Genomic DNA, 16,598 nt, shown 5'->3' with positions numbered 1-16,598 from the left:
CTGACGCAACTAGACAATTCGCCCTCGCCACCAACGCATCCCTATTCGCCACTGGAGCAGTCCTGTTGCAAACAGATGAGAATGGTGCCTATCACCCCTGCGGGTACCTATCCCAATCATTCAACGCTGCTGAGCGTAACTACCAGATCTATGACCGCGAGCTGTTAGCTGTCATCCGCGCACTGAAAAGTTGGCGCCACTTCTTGGAAGGCAACCCCCACCCTGTTATTGTTTTCACCGACCATAAAAACCTACTCTACTTCCGCTCTGCACAGCAATTGACGTGCCACCAAGCTCGGTGGCAACTCACCCTTAGTGAATTCGACCTTGCCTTTCATCATGTCCCCAGCGCAAAACTTGCTGCCCCGGATGCCCTGTCACGCTGACCAGACCATGTCATCGGTGATCCAGATAACACCGACATTACCCTCCTCCCCGATTCTCTCTTCGTCCGCCTGGTCGATGGTGTCCTCGCGCACCAGTTTAGAACTCTTACTGAGTCTGCACCCGACTCCACCATCCAGACCGCCCTCCAGGCTTTGAGTGGCATCTGTGCCCCACCCATCAAATCTGCCCTCTCTGATTGGGCTTTTACCGATGGTGTCCTGTTTTATAAAGGTTGGGCCTACGTCCCGGCCGATCTCCGACAGAAAGTCCTTACCCTCCATCATGACCACCTTACTGTGGGCCACCCTGGCCGCACTATCACTGAATGGAACGTGAAGAAGGCTTATTGGTGGCCTGGCATGGGTACCTATGTCAGGAACTATGTTGCCGGCTGCGCTGTCTGCCAGCAAATGAAGTCTGACACCCACCCCGTCACCCCGCCTCTGATGCTGATCCCCTCCGTCGCCACCTGCCCCTTTGAGCAGGTCTCCATTGACCTCATCACCGATCTTCCCCCTTCCCACGGCTTCGATTCCATTATGGTCATGGTCAACCATGGCCTAACAAAGGGGGCAATCCTGTGTCCCTGCAAGAAAACCATCACCACAGAAGGTGTCGCCAACCTTTTCTTCAAAAAGATGTTCACACATTTCGGCCTCTATGACAAAATCATATCCGACAGAGGACCGCAATTTGCCTCCAAATTTGCCAAAGAACTAGGGCATATCCTTGACTACCAAGTAGCCCTCTCCACAGCCTACCACCCACAGACTGACAGACAAACTGAGCGACTCAACCAAGAACTAGAAACCTACCTCAGAATCTACTGCCAAACCACCCCTGCTGAATGGTCACAACATCTACCAATGGCCGAATTCGTCCACAACTCGAGAAAACATTCTACCAGGAATACGTCACCCTTTGCCCTCATGATGGGGTACAAACCAAAAAGCCTGCCCCAGGCATTCCCCAAAACAACAGTACCAGCAGTAGAAGAACAGCTAAAACATCTCGGAAAGATCCGAGAAGAAGCACTGGCATGCCACGCCCTTGCTCAACAGTGAATGGGAGAAAGAACACAAGGAAGAAAGTATACCCCATGGAAGAAAGGGGACAAGGTCTGGCTATCCGCGGCTCACCTATTAACAAAACTCCCATCAAAGAAACTTGCACCCAAAAGATACGGACCATTCACGGTGGAAGAAGTCTTGTCCCCTATCACGTTCAAAATCAAACTCCCAGAAAGCTGGAGAGTCCACTCCACATTGCACGCTTCTGAGCTATCCACCTATCATGAAACAGAAATCCACAGTCTGAACTATGAAGAACCACCACCTGATGTCATCAATGGGGAAGAAGAATACGAAATAGAAGCAATACTCACCCACAAAGGAATGGGTAATCGCCGCCGGTACCTTGTATCCTGGAAAGGATATCCCGAATCAGACAACTCTTGGCAAACCGAGTCAGACCTGACTAATTCCTCCGAGATACTGAAGATATATAAAAGGAGGCTCGCCGACAGAGGAGCTAAGAAAATAACTTTGTGAAAACAATCATCATCTACCATGTCTAACTCATCAAACGACTCAAACTTCTTTACATCCCACCCCCATCTCACACCTGTAGGTGAAGACAAAGCCCTCTGGGAGGCACTCATCCTAGACAGCCGTTACACCATAGAAATTGACAACCTCATCTTCACCCAAAACGACCCCATCCTTTTCGAACTCATCGCAGCATTCAGAACTGCAGACACCCTCACAGCCTGCATCATCGATATGCAGGAATGCAAGTGCAGAACATTCGGGACAGTATCGCTCCGCTACGCACAGACCAAAATCAAAACTGCCTGTAATGACACTCTTAGCCACGAAGAAATTCAGCAAACTTGTTGATAAAATCAACAACAGAGAATTTGCAGCACAACCAACACCATCCCCCATCCAGCCAAACCCCCTCGACGAAGAAAATATCGAACTAGTCCTACCGTTTACCCCTACCGAACCTCCCACCAAAGAAAACACACCTAACCCTGTGGCACTTATTGTTGACCCTGTCGCTGAAGAAAGCGAGTACGAAGGCAACTTCCTAGAAGCAGAAGGAACCGCCACACCGTCCATCATGCATTATTCCCCACCACCTACTCTGAAAACCCCAGAATGACAACCATTACCCATCCCTGAACCAACCAGCCGCGCCATCTCCCCTAGCAAACAAAATCATTGTAACAGAGGAACTACCATGCTCCTTTCACTTGGCTTACCATTGTCAGTTAAATATCCCCCCATCTTTCACAGTATCGCGCCCAACCCCAAGACGGGAGAACCGGAAAATGTCATCACCACCACCGTAGACCGCACTCATCATGCCAAATTTGAAGCCACCAAAACGGAGCAGACTCACCCCGCCAACTACATCTGCCGCTGTTGCAAGCATTATGGTCATAAGCATCGGCACTGCCATCAGTACTTCTGCCATATTTGCTGGAGTTTTCGCCCCTGGACATTTCACTTCGTACTGCCCACATCTTAATGGACAAACCCTTCTCCATCGCGGTCATTCCGACCCAAACTTCCATGCACAACTCTCGCAGTCTGGAACACTTCTATGATGCTCGTCAGGGTATCATCCCTGACCGTGATGACGAAGACGACAGGAGGCTCGAAGTTAATGAGATAGAGGGACTTGACGTCAATGACGTCTTCCTTGATGACACCGCCTTGACGCATGAAGCCAGGTGACTTCACACTTAGAACGGGAGGTGATGTTACAGGGACTTTACGTAAGCTTCCCGGACCAGCTTATTCTCTTTTACCTATCTGTTATCAACACTATCCATCACCAACTGCAACCTCCATCTAGCCGTTCTGTTGGCTTATCTGTACTGGCTTATCGTTCTTGTGCCACTTATATGGTTTACCCGTTATCTTTGACTCACACCCTATGCCCTTACCACATTGTTGGTACTACCCCCTTGACCCTTACCGTTCAACCGGTACTTCGACTTTTCGTATATAAAAGACTCCATACGCTGTAGTAGTCCTTAACTTGAATCTACTCAGTATCATCCCAATGCCTCAGGACAGAGGGACAGCAAGACAGCTAGATAGCAAGCTCATTGCTTCTATCAATCTCTATCTTCTTCTACCTTAGACTCTTTGTCTAGGTAGTCATACAACTGAACGACAACAATCGCACTAGATCGACACTCCTTGTGGGTATCCAGCGCGGAACCAACTGAGTTCGTAACAGCCTCAAGTTGTGCATGACTCGCTGCAATGGAAGAGCATTGGATCTAGACAAAAACCCTGCAGATCAAGTGACAACTGTCAAGGCTTGCTTTCCTTAGTTGATTTTTGTCACACCCGCTGCACGTTTTTTCATGGATATCCCTCTGACATCATTTAATGCAACCTCAGAAGATAAACGAGTTGTTTCATGATTAAAATGGGGTCCATAGAATTCTCGTTGCATTCCTCTAGGGAAGGGCCCATTTGGAGCTAAGGATGGATCAAGATCAAGCAACCATTTGTAATTAAGTCTTAGACAGGGAAGAACAGAGTTCAGGCAGCTGCAAGATATGCACATACATCGCCTTTCAAACAGATGTGACCATGCAGATTTGTTCGAAACGATATATCCAATTCAATGACTCGACACATCCTATTAGTAGCTACACAGTCAGCTCCTCCCAAGACCCAGAGTCTTCATTACAATTGTCTTTGAGACTGCCCTTTCTGAACCTTCTACATAGACACAGCAAGCATTTCTATGATGTCGAGTCAGCTCCCAACCGTTGAAAAATGCATAAAATACTAACCGTCATCTAGACATACAGGTGGGGTGGATGCCCTTGACGTCAAGACATGCACGGGAGTGGTCGTGCAAGGAGAGTTGGCTGGAGACATGTCCCAGTCAGACTGCTCTTGGACTTCTGTAGGTTCTATAACCATGGTGTCTGACTTGGCATCCTCCGACTCATCACTATCATCAGAGTCACTCTCCTCGGAATCATCACTGCTCTCCACAGAGGAGGCCTGTGGCTTCTTTGCAGGGATTCTCATGAGCAGAGGGGCGATGCCAGGGGTGTCTACTCGGGGGAGATTTTGGATGGAGGGCTGCTGGCACTCATCAAGCCGTCGCCTGTTTTTGGGGAATGACATTCATGAGCTGGGTCGTATCTTGGCAACATGGTTCCTGGGTAACTTTGCAGGTATGCGAACTGTCTGATGGTCTCGGAGAGGATGCAGTAAGAAGCCTGAGTGTGACATTGTGGCTGAGACGAAGGCGACTGTCAGGCAACATCATCCTGAATATAAGTCTGATGATAAAGGGGAGTAAGGTTTTGTTTCTGTTCACTCTTGAACAAACTTAATGGCTAACTTGTAGAGCTGCGTCCTTTTAAGTAGTTTAGAGCTGTGGACGTACCATTTTGCAAACATCCACAGTGTCATCACGGCGTCGGTGAACAATGCTACGGGTAGTATTAATCACCACTTGTGAGGGCCTGTGGATTAATTGTGTGGTGGTCAGAACTGTGGTGGCGTCTTAAGTAAGTTGTTGAAGCGAATGACAACAATCAACTTAGGACCTCATTGACCACTGTGACAGGACATTGTTAAGTGACAATTTGCAGACAATGGATGACTACACGAACATGTCAGCATTAGTTCGATGCCCTGGGAATGATACACCTCACCAGCTGCTGCATCAGGAAAAGTGGTATTTGCATTAATTGCAAATAGAGCACTATTTATGCAAATATAGCATCTATATCCCTCAGGGCAAAAAAAGACAAGTCCCCTTCTCTAAATGACATATAGAGTCAATTAATGCAATTATTGTGAGCCTCCACACTAATTGCAATTCTTGCTCTTAGAGAGATGCCCTCAAAAATCAAGAAACCTGACTATTAATGCAATTAGTGCAGAGAGCTCACACTATTTGAAATTAGTGCTCTTAGAGCGATGTGCTCCAAAATAATCAGAGCAGTCTCTGAACCATTCATAGTTGTCTTTTAATGTATTATTTTTCACTTAGAAATCAGGTTTAGATGAAAAAAAAACCAAAAAAAAAACCAAAAAAAACCCAACAAAAGCCAATGATATTGAGAGATCAAATACAACTAAAAAAACTATTCCTACTCAGTGCCAGATTTCCTAGCCTTTGCTGCACGTCCAGCAGTCTCCAGAGCAGAGAAATTGAAAGTGGTGGTAGGAGCATCTTCAGCCACACCAGGAATGTTACCATTCCTATTTCAAACCGTCAGTCAAATCAAGGTGGAAAAACAATATTGCACACCAAACCCCTTCCTTCAATTCATCCCAAATCATCTCTAGGTAGCTAGGACATTCCTTTTCAAGGTTCTCCAGGAGGCTCATGTAGTGATCCCATCTAACAAAAAACCAATGGTAAAATGAGCTGCTGACTGTCATTGCAAGTAAAAAAAAAAATCAAACCTAGGTTTGAAGTGCACTTCAGAAAAGTCCATGGGATGTCCTCTCATGATACCTAATAAAACACATTCAACCTGTGGATTCAAGTTTCATCAGCGATGAGTGGGAGGGATATAAGGTAGATGTAGGACTCACTGCACTTGATATCAATGTGAGGATGGGTATATTGTTGAAAAATGGATTTTTCTTCTGCCCCCACTTTCTTCCTTCTCCCTTGGGACCCCACCATTGGGCGGATAGTAGCAGCCTGAAGATGGTGTTCTGAAGGGGAGAAAGCTTCATCATAGATGAGATTCTGTACAGAAATTTTAAGCTTCAATACGTCTAAAGCCTTTCAATAGACAGGACACTTACCTTGACATTAATTCTGGCATGTATGAATCTCGCCTCCTCCAACAACCACTTAAGAACATCCTCCAACTCCTCATGCTTTAGCTCTCCTATTCCATAGGTACTGGGGACACTGATGCGGGCTTTGGAGGCAAACTCCCCTCTGAGTTGGCCGGCAGCCTTCCAATTCTATAGTATAGAATGAGCAACTGAGGTGCATCAAAGAAAAATACTCACATAGTCTATCAAGTAAGCTTTCAAGTCATCATCGCTTTGAATGAGCACCATCTTCTCCCACAACACCTCGTTGTCCCTAGTGCTAGACACCAGTAGGTCCCAGCAGAGCTCCTCCCTGTCAAAAGCTGAAGGAAAGCTGTTAACTGTGGCTACATGGAGGTGCATTGCCTTGTGAGCAGAGATAGCTATATGCTTGGTACATGGGCTGTTCAGGTTGCTGAGTTTCACCTTGCTCCTTGGAACACTAGTGATGCTGAAGTGCTTGTCGGATTCTTGGTCTTCTTCCTTCAGGCCTACAACTGTCTGGTGCGATCCTCAAAAAGTCAGTCTAATCCTTTCCAGTATGCTGGTACACTTACCTCCTCTCCAGCAAACTCTTTCTCCTCCTGATTTTGAATGCCCTCATCCACCTCATCCACCTACTCCCCTTGCTGATCTTGGTGGCCCTCATCCCCGCCCCCTCCAACCTGGTCATCAATGCTATCATCCTCTATCTCGCTACTCAAGCCACCATCTAGAATCATACTTACCATATTACTACCTTTATCATTCCTTTCAGGCTCCACAGGGGAATGTAGACGACAATGACGGCTGGTTGGAGGACTGTCATATAGTGAGTCATTGTCAGACCTCTCCTTGTCTTCTCCTGCCTCATCCAAGAGACAATCAGCAGCTCGCTTTCTGGAGGCTGAGACTTTATGTTAGCGATAGTCTTTCAAATCTAGGATACTTACCTTTTTTCTTAGCCTCAGCTTCGTCCTCAGCTACCTTCTTCTTCTTCTGAGCCAAATCCTTGAGAAGCTTCTCTTCTCCTGCAGTCAATCCTGGGCCTTTGACTGAATTTTTACCTTTCACTTTCCCAGTGGATGCAGGAGTAGCTTTTGCTTTGGAGGCACCCTGAGGTGTAGGCTTGACTCTTGTTCCTGAACTGCCAGTGCTGGCACGAGTAGCTGGACGAGGACCAGCTGAAGTCATCTTCTTGGGTGCCATGGGTGGATGAGGTTGGAATGGACAGCTGAACAAGCAAAATGAACTTATTAAATATAAAATTGCTGAGCAGCCACAGCAGACATACTAGCAATCATTCTTTGCCCATGCATCTATGTAAAGTATCAAATAATGGCAGGGGTAGGTCATAAATATGTGAAGTGGGAGTGATCTTTCCAACCATTGCAATCTTTCTCCCATGTTTTAAACCCACCATCAGTATGCATCACCAGAGACGCCCTCCTACCCAAATAATCCAAATTGAAATGAGTAGTTTCTCCTGACCTAAATATAGCAAAGTCCCCATTCCTGAGTTCTGCAACCAGCCCCTGCTCTCTCATCACTAGTCCACCACCAGTGAACTCCCCTACTGCCAGCACTAGGCATAGTTCAAAGTCCTTGGCATCCCTATGTGCCACCGTGCACACATTAATATTCACCACCAATGAGAGGAAAGGTCTGACTGGAGATCCCTCAGCATTAGGCAGAATGTCTACCAGCTTGACCAGAACCTTGTACTCATCAGGAAGGAGATGCGAGATCTGATTGACCATCAATAAATAATTGTTGGAGTCAAATTCCGACTCACCTCTTCCTCGATCCATTCAAATACTTTGCCCAAATTAGTCTGGATGTTCAGGTACAGCTGCTGTTGAGTAAATGTCTCTTTGGACGTGTAAGGTAAAGTCTGTCTAAGGTTAGTTCTTCTCCCTCCAGCAGCCTCTAGGTCATGAGGATGGACACCCTGCAGCGCAGTATGACCCTACAAGAAGCATCAGCATCTAGGACTTCAAGTATACTGTTTCAACTTACCATCAGTCCATAGCAATTCCAGTGACTGAAGTGTGTGCATCTAAAAGGCTCATTCGCCTCTGCTTGCAAAATGATCTCCGGATCTTGACTTTCTTCGGAAATGGATGTAACAGTCCAATCCTTGAAAATGTCCAGGCCATCAAAGGCCGACTTGAGCATAGAAAATAAGGACAATCACATGCTAGAAGGTATACTGGTGCAGATAAGGACCATCAGGCTGCCATCTGAGTTGCGAATATCCAAGGCCCCTGGAATGATCAACATCAGAACCACTAGAAAAGTATCCACCATTTTGACGCCTCCAGGATAGAAAGTAGACAGCTGTCTCAATCTACATGAGCATATCTACGCCAATAGAACAAGTGAACTCACCTTCTCCTTCAGCTCATCTATGTCCCTCATCACCATGCCCCCATCCTCCACTATCCTGTGCTGCTCTATCATCCATAATAAGTTCTTCACCCTGTCGCGGCTTCCTGGGAAGTGAAGGTTGCTAGGGTGATTACGATCGAATGTGGTTGAAACGCAAACGGCGGAGGAGGACGTAGACCCTGTACAAGGGATGACGGGTGCTGGTGGTGATGCTGCAAAAGATGTGAAGAGTGGGGCCTCAGGCTGCTGCGTGATGCAAGTCCCACTTATACCATTCTCCAGGCTGATTGTATCCTCCCAACATGGTATGTAGCAGGTGTTCCATTACTTTCTTGACCACTTTGGAAGTGTATAGTTACTTTAGAAAGTTATCACATGAGTCTAACACTGAAACGTTCCTGGCAATGATACTCACTTGATTGGTACAGAATCGATGAAGTGGTCAACATCTCTGATGCATGTACAGTCCAGCTGGAGAGAGACAGACCCATTGATCACATTGGGCATGCTCAAGGGAAAGTGCTTCCTCAATGCAGCGATAATAGGTATGATCTTCCCTTGAATAAGACACTGCATCTCTGGAGCTTGTGTTACTAGTGAGATTCCAGGTTTAATGCAAAACACAACATGTATGACATACCAGCACATTTATCTGGATGACGCAGCATCTTCCCAACTTCCCAAGATACTTCTGCAGGGGCAGTGGTGATGCTCCAGCGCATGTCTTTGATTGCGATCAGAATTAATGTGTAAATGGAACCGCCACCTGCCAAAAGCATGAACTTGACCCCGGATGAGATCCAGAAAAAGAAGCTGCTCCGCGCCGGTCTCAACCTGGGTTCTAAAGGCATTATCTTAGCGTCGTAGAATTCTGTTATTGTAAAAATCGATGGGTGCTGATCAGTATGGTACTTTGAATTAAATTTATTGCGTGAGCACGAGTAATGCAAGAGCATGCCAAACACATACCTCAGACAATTCACTGCTAGCTGCAGTCGGCTCACCATAGTCATGAAGCTCCATCCCACTCCCATCCCAGAATATGTATGACAATGTTCCACCAGACATAGCAGTCCAGCTCCAGTCTTTGGATCATTCTCCCTGGCTTTGAGGGTGCCAAGCACGCTGGAGATCCATGAGGTGAGATCCATTTTATGAGAAGCATTGAAGGACGCTATAGAACCGATGATTGCTTCAGCCGAAATGTTGGAGGAACATGCGGTGTTCTCTCCAATGGTCCACCGTGCTCCTGTGACTAATGGGCCACCCCTCCTTGAGCAGTGTAGATCATATGGAACACATGCACGTGCACGGTTGGTTGCAGGGTGGAGCTGTAAATGGGTGAGGGCCGGTTTTACAAATTACAAGTTGAAAAAGAACTCACCTGATCTGTAGGTGATTGCCCTTCTTGAACTTCTTCTTCAAATCTGCAAGCAGGAAAATAGGAAGAGTAATGCGATAACAGCTGGTCCTTCAACAAGGAGGCCTCATCATTACATATCAGTTGCAGGGCATTCACAATGAGATTGACATCCTCTTTGGTCATTGGAAATGACATGGGAGACATTGTGTTCCAAAAAAAGGCGGGTTTCAGGTGGATGTTGTAGACGTTGAGCGGGGGTTCCCAAATTTGGTAATTCTAGACCTTGTAGTGCCTTTGCACCCCCAACCAGCGCAAAATTCCCACACTTATAGCATGGATTGCTTTTACCATGCATTCCCAAGTTCAACATAGGTCAGAGTCTTTGCCAGCTAGTCTTCCTAACCTGGTCTGCGCTGATCATAATTGAAATCTATCTTTGCAATGGATGGGATCAGTGCCAGCTGAAATGATGTCTGCTGAGTGCGCAAGGCTAAGTCCTCCCACTTGAAGCTTTGAAGCCTTCCATCAGATCAGTGAAGTTTTGTACGATCCACTGCAACTTCACAGCATACAACGTGTAAGTAGAACATGGTGAGTAACAGCTCAACTGCGGTTTGACTGCGGTGATGAAACTCACACATGGGAAATTTCTTTTCTTTACAAGCCCAACCAACCCCACCTCCAAGAGACGATTCAAAATCAAGTTCGTCATCATGTAGGGCCCAGACTTATGATCTTTCTAGCAGTATAACTGACATTCTGCTCACCAGCATGACTCCATTTGGGGATACGGAGCCACAAACTTCATATATCCCCGAGTCTCTGACCCCATCATGCTGCAGTTGCAATTGCAGTTCGGCCGCTATGGGGCTCACAGATGTCCTTTGGATTCATGTCTCCTGTTGCATGGTCCATTTTCCAATCCCAAATTCCTCAACGACGATATAATAAACCAAATGAAGCTCACCTTCATCAAGGAGCGCCAGTATCATGATTCGTTTTCCGCGCTCAGGGAGGCACTTGTTAGCAGTACTGTGGCCAGGCTATTGGACACCGACCTGAGGGACATAGCCCATGTTATGCATGACAGGGGCACCAAATTCCTGTGTGAGGAAACTTGTGCCAACATCGAGGAGGGAAAGAAGTTTGTGGAGAATTACCTTGTTGAGCATCATGACATCCCCGAAGATGACACTCAAGTGGTGACAACAAAGTGGTATGATGAGGTATGTACCTACCATTGGTGATAAGTTCGCGACCCATTGATGCAAACTACTACTTTGACAGGTTGTTGAATGTCGTCTCTACTCCAGAAACAACGGTTGTGAATTTGATAAGCTGTCGCTGCAAGGAGGTATGATGAGTTGGTGGGAAACCGGATACTGCCCTTCTTTGCTTGGGGGTGACAAGATTAGGGAGAAAGATGTGGTCACATTTTTTAACAATGTTTGTAATATCCAATCCTGTAGCTTGACTTGATATTCATGCGTGTCTCATAGACTGGTGTTGCCATGGATAAGACGATCATTGAGGTTCAGGGCTATGACATGGTTGAAACGCTCAGTAAGGATGCACGGGAGTGGCGCGACACTAGCACCATGCTTGTCTTCCCCTTGAGTGGTGCCAACATCACATCTCACCATGGGTCTGGGTCTCACAAGCCCGACGCTGTCTTGATGAAGCAGGCACCTCACACGGACACCTTTCAGTGGGCCAACTTCATCTCTGTGATGGAAATCAAGTACCATGATAACTTGAAGCTCAACAGCGATATGATCAGCTACATGGGCAAAATTGCACGTCTTGTTCTGACCAACCAAATCAATCGACGATACTTCGTGGGTTTGAACTTGTTGGGTTCTAATCTCTCCATCTGCATGCACACCCATGGAGGATCAAGCATCACCGAGCCCATTGACATCTATCGGGACATTGAGAAGTACTTGAAAATCATCACTTGGTTCAAGTACGTAGATTTGCAACTTTTGGGTTATGATACGTCCATCTTGGAAAAGCCTGGGGGTGGCATAGAAATGAGGTGGCCGGCAGCCGAGTCAGACGCAGAAGAACTGGCCGCTATGATTGTATCAGTCATCTACAACAGCCAATCCAGCATTGGATGATCTACCAGGGTCATGGGAATTTCTTACATCCCCCCTGCGCCCCCTGGTTCGCAACATTCAATTCCCCAAGTCGAGCACCTGATTTGCAAAGACATGTGGCAGAATATAAACCTTTACTCAGATGCCAAAATTCACCAGTTGCTGGAGGATAGTGAACGTGTTGATAAGGCTAAATTGAAGATCGGTGAGTGCAGAGCATAGACCTACAATCACATATTGATCTCAATGAGTCATTAGACGTCCCTGACACTATAGAGGAAACTGCTCATGAAGTCCAGCTCACTGTCATATCCCGTACTTCCGGATCCGGAATTCTGGATCTACTTCATTGAAGTCCGGTTCTCCATCTTACTATTCCGCCCGGCGCTCCGCCTTCATCTCCGCACTGACCCCTAACTCCTTTTAGATTAGCTATTGCTCCAGTCACCAGTTATGTCCTTTCCGCTATGCTTATTGATCCGCCCATTCCTACTTCATTTCCGACTTCACTGCTTTGATCTGTTACACTTAGTAATAGACTTTCCACATGCTTCATACATAGCCCTTACCTTTGCTGACTGATTTACTTACATGATACCTACAGTATATAAACCCCTGTAATACTCCGGAACTCCTTAGTTCGATTATCATCTTAGTTCTGCTCATTCCTGCAATCTCCGGACTTGAGTCTCATCTCTTGTCCACCTCCAAGTCTCAGGGGTTAAACCTTAGGACTACTTCTCCGGCTCTACCTTAGGGTAGTCTAACCTCTGTTCAGTTTCTACTCCGGACTTCTGTAGTAGCCTTACTTTGTCCCCGCATAAACCTTCCGGAGTTCCGCTGAACTCCACCAACACTAAGTCCTCTGGAACTCCCCGGACTTCCATTGGACTTCCCCTCTGTCCCCCGGAAATTAAAGGGCACGTACTCGGGTAAGGGGCGCAGCACACGAGCTGAAGCCGAAGCCCTTTGAGCAACCTCTCCCTTGAGCACGACCTTAACACTCACGAAATCATTGTATACACTCTGGAGCACATCTCCCGGATGGGATGCTGATATCTATGGCAAGTATCCCCCGCACCTTCCCATACGTGACAAACAGTTCTCCTTGGATCCTGTCATATTCACCGACCCCAAGAGTGGTGAATCGCTCCCAGACACCACGGGATCTATCTTGTGGGGAATGGCTGGCATGGTTGACCCCTTGGTCCACCTCTGCACTTTTTTTCACACCCCCACCATAAAATGCACTTGGTTCTCATGTTGCTGGGAACTTCTTCATTGTATACTAGGAGCACTGCTAGGCAAGCATATACGTTTGCCACTGAACCTGCCTCACTGATCAATCTTTCCAGGTCATCTTGAAGCTTACAGGCACGGGATTATACACCGAGACACCATTGATAGCAATGTTTGGATGTGGATTCCTCAAATTGATGAGTGGTTTGCAGTTCCTGAGTGGATAAAAGAACAAGATGGCAAAATGCACTTCAGAATGGCGGTGGTCGACCCAGAGTGGTTTCCTAGGCGTCCTGGGGTGGCTGGTGATTTTGCCTTAGTGCTTGACATGTTGGAGAGTAAGAGTGCTGCCAATGGAGTTGTTACCACTGTGTGTCCTCACCCCACTATTTCTTCTTTGTAAACTCACTTTCTCAAGGAACATTCCCTTTTGGCACCAGTGCGGAAAATGAGGCTCCTGGCGTCACACACGACCTCGAGGCCTACATCTACCTTATATGGCTCATTGGGGTGAACTTCAAGGGTCCATACAATGACGTCCAACATTGGCCTCCTCCTGTCGAGAAGCGAAGACCCATCCCCAACAATGCAGTGTCTATGTCAGAGGCAAACAGGCTCACTGCCGAGAAATTTGGCTGTGCTCCTATCGATGAGAAGTGCTTCCCTCCTTCCACGGGTGTTACACAGATTGGAACAACATGCGTTCTTCCCAAGCGTGAGGAAGACAAAGAGTTTTGGATTCGTCAAAGGAAAGTCCCAGCATGGGCAAAAGTGGGTACCTATGACCTTACGACAGAGACTGTGAAGATGGACAAACTATGTCTGGATTCCTCGGATTTCATGGGAGCGCTTCAACCATATTGGAAAGTTGGCACACTTTGCGATGGATGGATCAAGTTGTACAACCTGCTGTGGCTGATGGACGATGATGGCCAGGCTGTGGAGGAGAAGCGCACAAAGTTGACCCATGCACGGCTCATTGCTGTGATAAGAGAGATGATAGCCACCATACCCGCTGCTGTTGATGGTGCACCAAGCCAGGAGGTGGTCTTGGATGCTTGGGAGAGGTATTCCGCCTCCATCAATCGGCTGGTAAATGTGCAGACATTGAAGATCCGACAGTTCCAACCTGTCAGCGTTTATCCGGCTGAATACCTTTCAGGATCTCATCAGGAATTACCACCGCCATCATCAAACCCTTCGCAGGCTGCACCTTCTTCATCCACTTCTGAGCCGTTGTTATTTATCCCTTACATGCCCAACTTGAATGTCCCAGGGCCTCAGATGCAACCACCTACTTCATCCAAAACACGCACTTCTAGCAGGCGCCGCAGTGGACATGTGGGCATGGGCACCAGGAGTGGGTCGCAGCGGGGCAGGGCAGCACCTACTGCGCCTGTGCTGTCACTGCGTCAGTCACCGCATCAGTCTACACACTCAGCACATTGGTCTGGAGGGCTGTCTGGGACTTCTCATGTTTCCACTGACCCTTCGGTTGGCAGTACATTGACAGAGGGTCATACTTCTGGGTCTGGGTCTGGGTGGTCTGGAGTCACTCGAGTGTCCGACACTGAGAATGAGAACAAATGTTGTCGCAGGTCTTGATTAAGGTCAATTTGAGCTGTGCTTTTTGGGAGCAATATGTTGATGATTCATAGATTACACTGTTTATGTGTTTTTGTTGTAACAATGTGTATGCTAGTTTGTCGTTGTCTGTAACAGTGAGCAAAGGGTCGGTACAAGGTCTGGAACAAGACGCCCGACGCATTTCCATCTTTGGACATGATATATTTTTAGTGATATCAATGATCTGGTGCGCACTCACAAGACGCGTCCATTTCTTATCTCACTTCCACCTGATTGGTTTGGCTATGACTGTGTTCCGCTCTGCACTCCATGCTCTGAATGTCAACATTGAATGTGTTCATAGACAAGATGACAATCCATCAATCTGCCCTGCTTGTCATAAATGGTTAGGCTCTTCACAAGGAGTTGCAGCTCACCTTTCCACTGCTAGGTCCTGTCAATGGTACAAGAAGGGTAAGATGAGGGCATTGACCCTTCCAGGACAATTCAGTCTGGACGATGAGGTAGAGATGGGAGAAGTGGATGAACCACTTCCTGCTGAAGGGGATGAACCGCTTCTCGCCCAAGGGGATGAGATGATTGACGCAGCTGATCCCACACAGGTCATGCAGGATTTCCAAGATCGGCTCTTCGATCTTGTTCCTATACCATCCCATTCTCCTGACCTACAACATCCCAGACACGATCCTGATGAAAACATTGACCTGCGAATTGAAGTCCCCCACCCCACAGCTGGACGAGTTATACGTATGGATGAAACAGTACACCAGAAGTGGAGGAGGGAGTTTTCTGGAACTGATGAGGAAGGAGATGTGTCTATGGAGGATGTTGGACTCGGAGAGGGATCATCAGCTGCAGTCAATAGGTTCGCACCTTTTGCTTCTGAGCTGGACTGGAGGGTGGCCTGCTGGGCGATTCGGGATGGCATAGGGCACAAGTCTTTTGACAGACTTATGGCCATACCTGGAGTGCGTGCTGTTAGTTATGGTATTGAGTTCATCTTACTGACTTTCTATGACAGGTCGCTGAGAAGCTTGGTCTGTCGTACCAGAACATACGTGGCTTACACAAGATTGTTGATGAAGTACCTCCTTGTGCTACATGGAAGAAGCGAGAGCTATGGTTCAAGAATGACCTGGAAGATAAGCACATAGTCCATCACCAGTGATCCCCTGGAGGCTATCAAGACATTATTGGGTAATCCGGCGCATGCTGAACATGTGGTCTATAGGCCAAAGAAGATATTTAGTGATGCATCTCAGAGCGAGAGGATATATAATGAGATGTGGACTGGGGACTGGTGGAACACGGTACAGGTGAGTATCGAGTTCACTACACATTCTAAATGCTTACTTTAGCTTTCTCTCCAGGACAGGCTACCATCTGGAGCATGCGTTGCTCCTGTGATCATAGCCACAGATAAGACTCAACTCACGCAGTTTACAGGTGGCAAGACTGCATATCCTGTGTATCTGACTCTTGGGAACCTCCCATGAGCTATCCATCACAAACCATCACAACAAGCTTGCATACTCATAGCCTATCTGTCCGTCAGCAAGATGGTATGCAAGCAGCTCACTAAGAAGCAGAAGTCAATGAGAATTCAACAACTGTTCCACGACTCAATGCGCATTGTCCTGGAGCCACTGGTAGAGGTGGGAAAGAAAGGGATGGAGGTGACTGGGGGGGATGGCAAGGTGCAGATAATGTACCCCATCTTGG

General features: G+C 47.2%; 6 protein-coding genes across 6 annotated transcripts; 3 read left to right on the top strand and 3 right to left on the bottom strand.

Moving 5' to 3' along the window:
* Positions 1 to 3,892: 3,892 nt before the first annotated feature.
* Positions 3,893 to 4,813, bottom strand: EDB91DRAFT_1145937 (uncharacterized protein). The gene is made up of 3 exons (XM_041319207.1): positions 4,552 to 4,813; positions 4,211 to 4,517; positions 3,893 to 4,159 (listed from the first exon to the last, which is right to left on the bottom strand). Exons 1-3 carry the CDS (start codon positions 4,696 to 4,698, stop codon positions 4,137 to 4,139), a joined length of 477 nt encoding a protein of 158 aa, XP_041174947.1. The 5' UTR covers positions 4,699 to 4,813; the 3' UTR covers positions 3,893 to 4,136.
* Positions 4,814 to 6,170: 1,357 nt separating this feature from the next.
* Positions 6,171 to 6,668, bottom strand: EDB91DRAFT_1056645 (uncharacterized protein; the record flags this gene model as incomplete). Its single annotated transcript, XM_041314025.1, has 2 exons — positions 6,171 to 6,365; positions 6,414 to 6,668. Coding segments are annotated over 2 exons (450 nt in total), but the record flags the coding sequence as incomplete, so codon positions are not given.
* A 2,328-nt stretch (positions 6,669 to 8,996) lies between these two features.
* Positions 8,997 to 9,364, bottom strand: EDB91DRAFT_1056572 (uncharacterized protein; the record flags this gene model as incomplete). Its single annotated transcript, XM_041314016.1, has 2 exons — positions 8,997 to 9,163; positions 9,226 to 9,364. 2 exons carry the CDS (start codon positions 9,362 to 9,364, stop codon positions 8,997 to 8,999), a joined length of 306 nt encoding a protein of 101 aa, XP_041174945.1.
* Positions 9,365 to 10,904: 1,540 nt separating this feature from the next.
* Positions 10,905 to 12,071, top strand: EDB91DRAFT_1250723 (uncharacterized protein; the record flags this gene model as incomplete). Its single annotated transcript, XM_041323261.1, has 3 exons — positions 10,905 to 11,174; positions 11,236 to 11,394; positions 11,448 to 12,071. The coding sequence occupies 3 exons, from the start codon at positions 10,905 to 10,907 to the stop codon at positions 12,069 to 12,071; spliced, it is 1,053 nt and encodes a 350-aa protein (XP_041174944.1).
* A 1,171-nt stretch (positions 12,072 to 13,242) lies between these two features.
* On the top strand, positions 13,243 to 13,820 carry EDB91DRAFT_1056609 (uncharacterized protein; the record flags this gene model as incomplete). The annotated part of the gene is made up of 3 exons (XM_041314019.1): positions 13,243 to 13,366; positions 13,418 to 13,627; positions 13,708 to 13,820. Coding segments are annotated over 3 exons (447 nt in total), but the record flags the coding sequence as incomplete, so codon positions are not given.
* Positions 13,821 to 15,160: 1,340 nt separating this feature from the next.
* EDB91DRAFT_1056577 (uncharacterized protein) lies at positions 15,161 to 16,044 on the top strand (the record flags this gene model as incomplete). Its single annotated transcript, XM_041314017.1, has 2 exons — positions 15,161 to 15,844; positions 15,898 to 16,044. The coding sequence occupies 2 exons, from the start codon at positions 15,161 to 15,163 to the stop codon at positions 16,042 to 16,044; spliced, it is 831 nt and encodes a 276-aa protein (XP_041174942.1).
* Positions 16,045 to 16,598: the final 554 nt, after the last annotated feature.

The sequence above is a fragment of the Suillus paluster genome (genome assembly GCF_016628075.1).
Source record: "Suillus paluster strain FC165 chromosome Unknown EDB91scaffold_46, whole genome shotgun sequence".
Classification (NCBI taxonomy): Eukaryota; Fungi; Basidiomycota; class Agaricomycetes; order Boletales; family Suillaceae; genus Suillus; species Suillus paluster.
The sequence above is the reverse complement of the archived record's forward strand: the minus strand, read 5'-3'. Positions and strand labels throughout refer to the sequence as shown.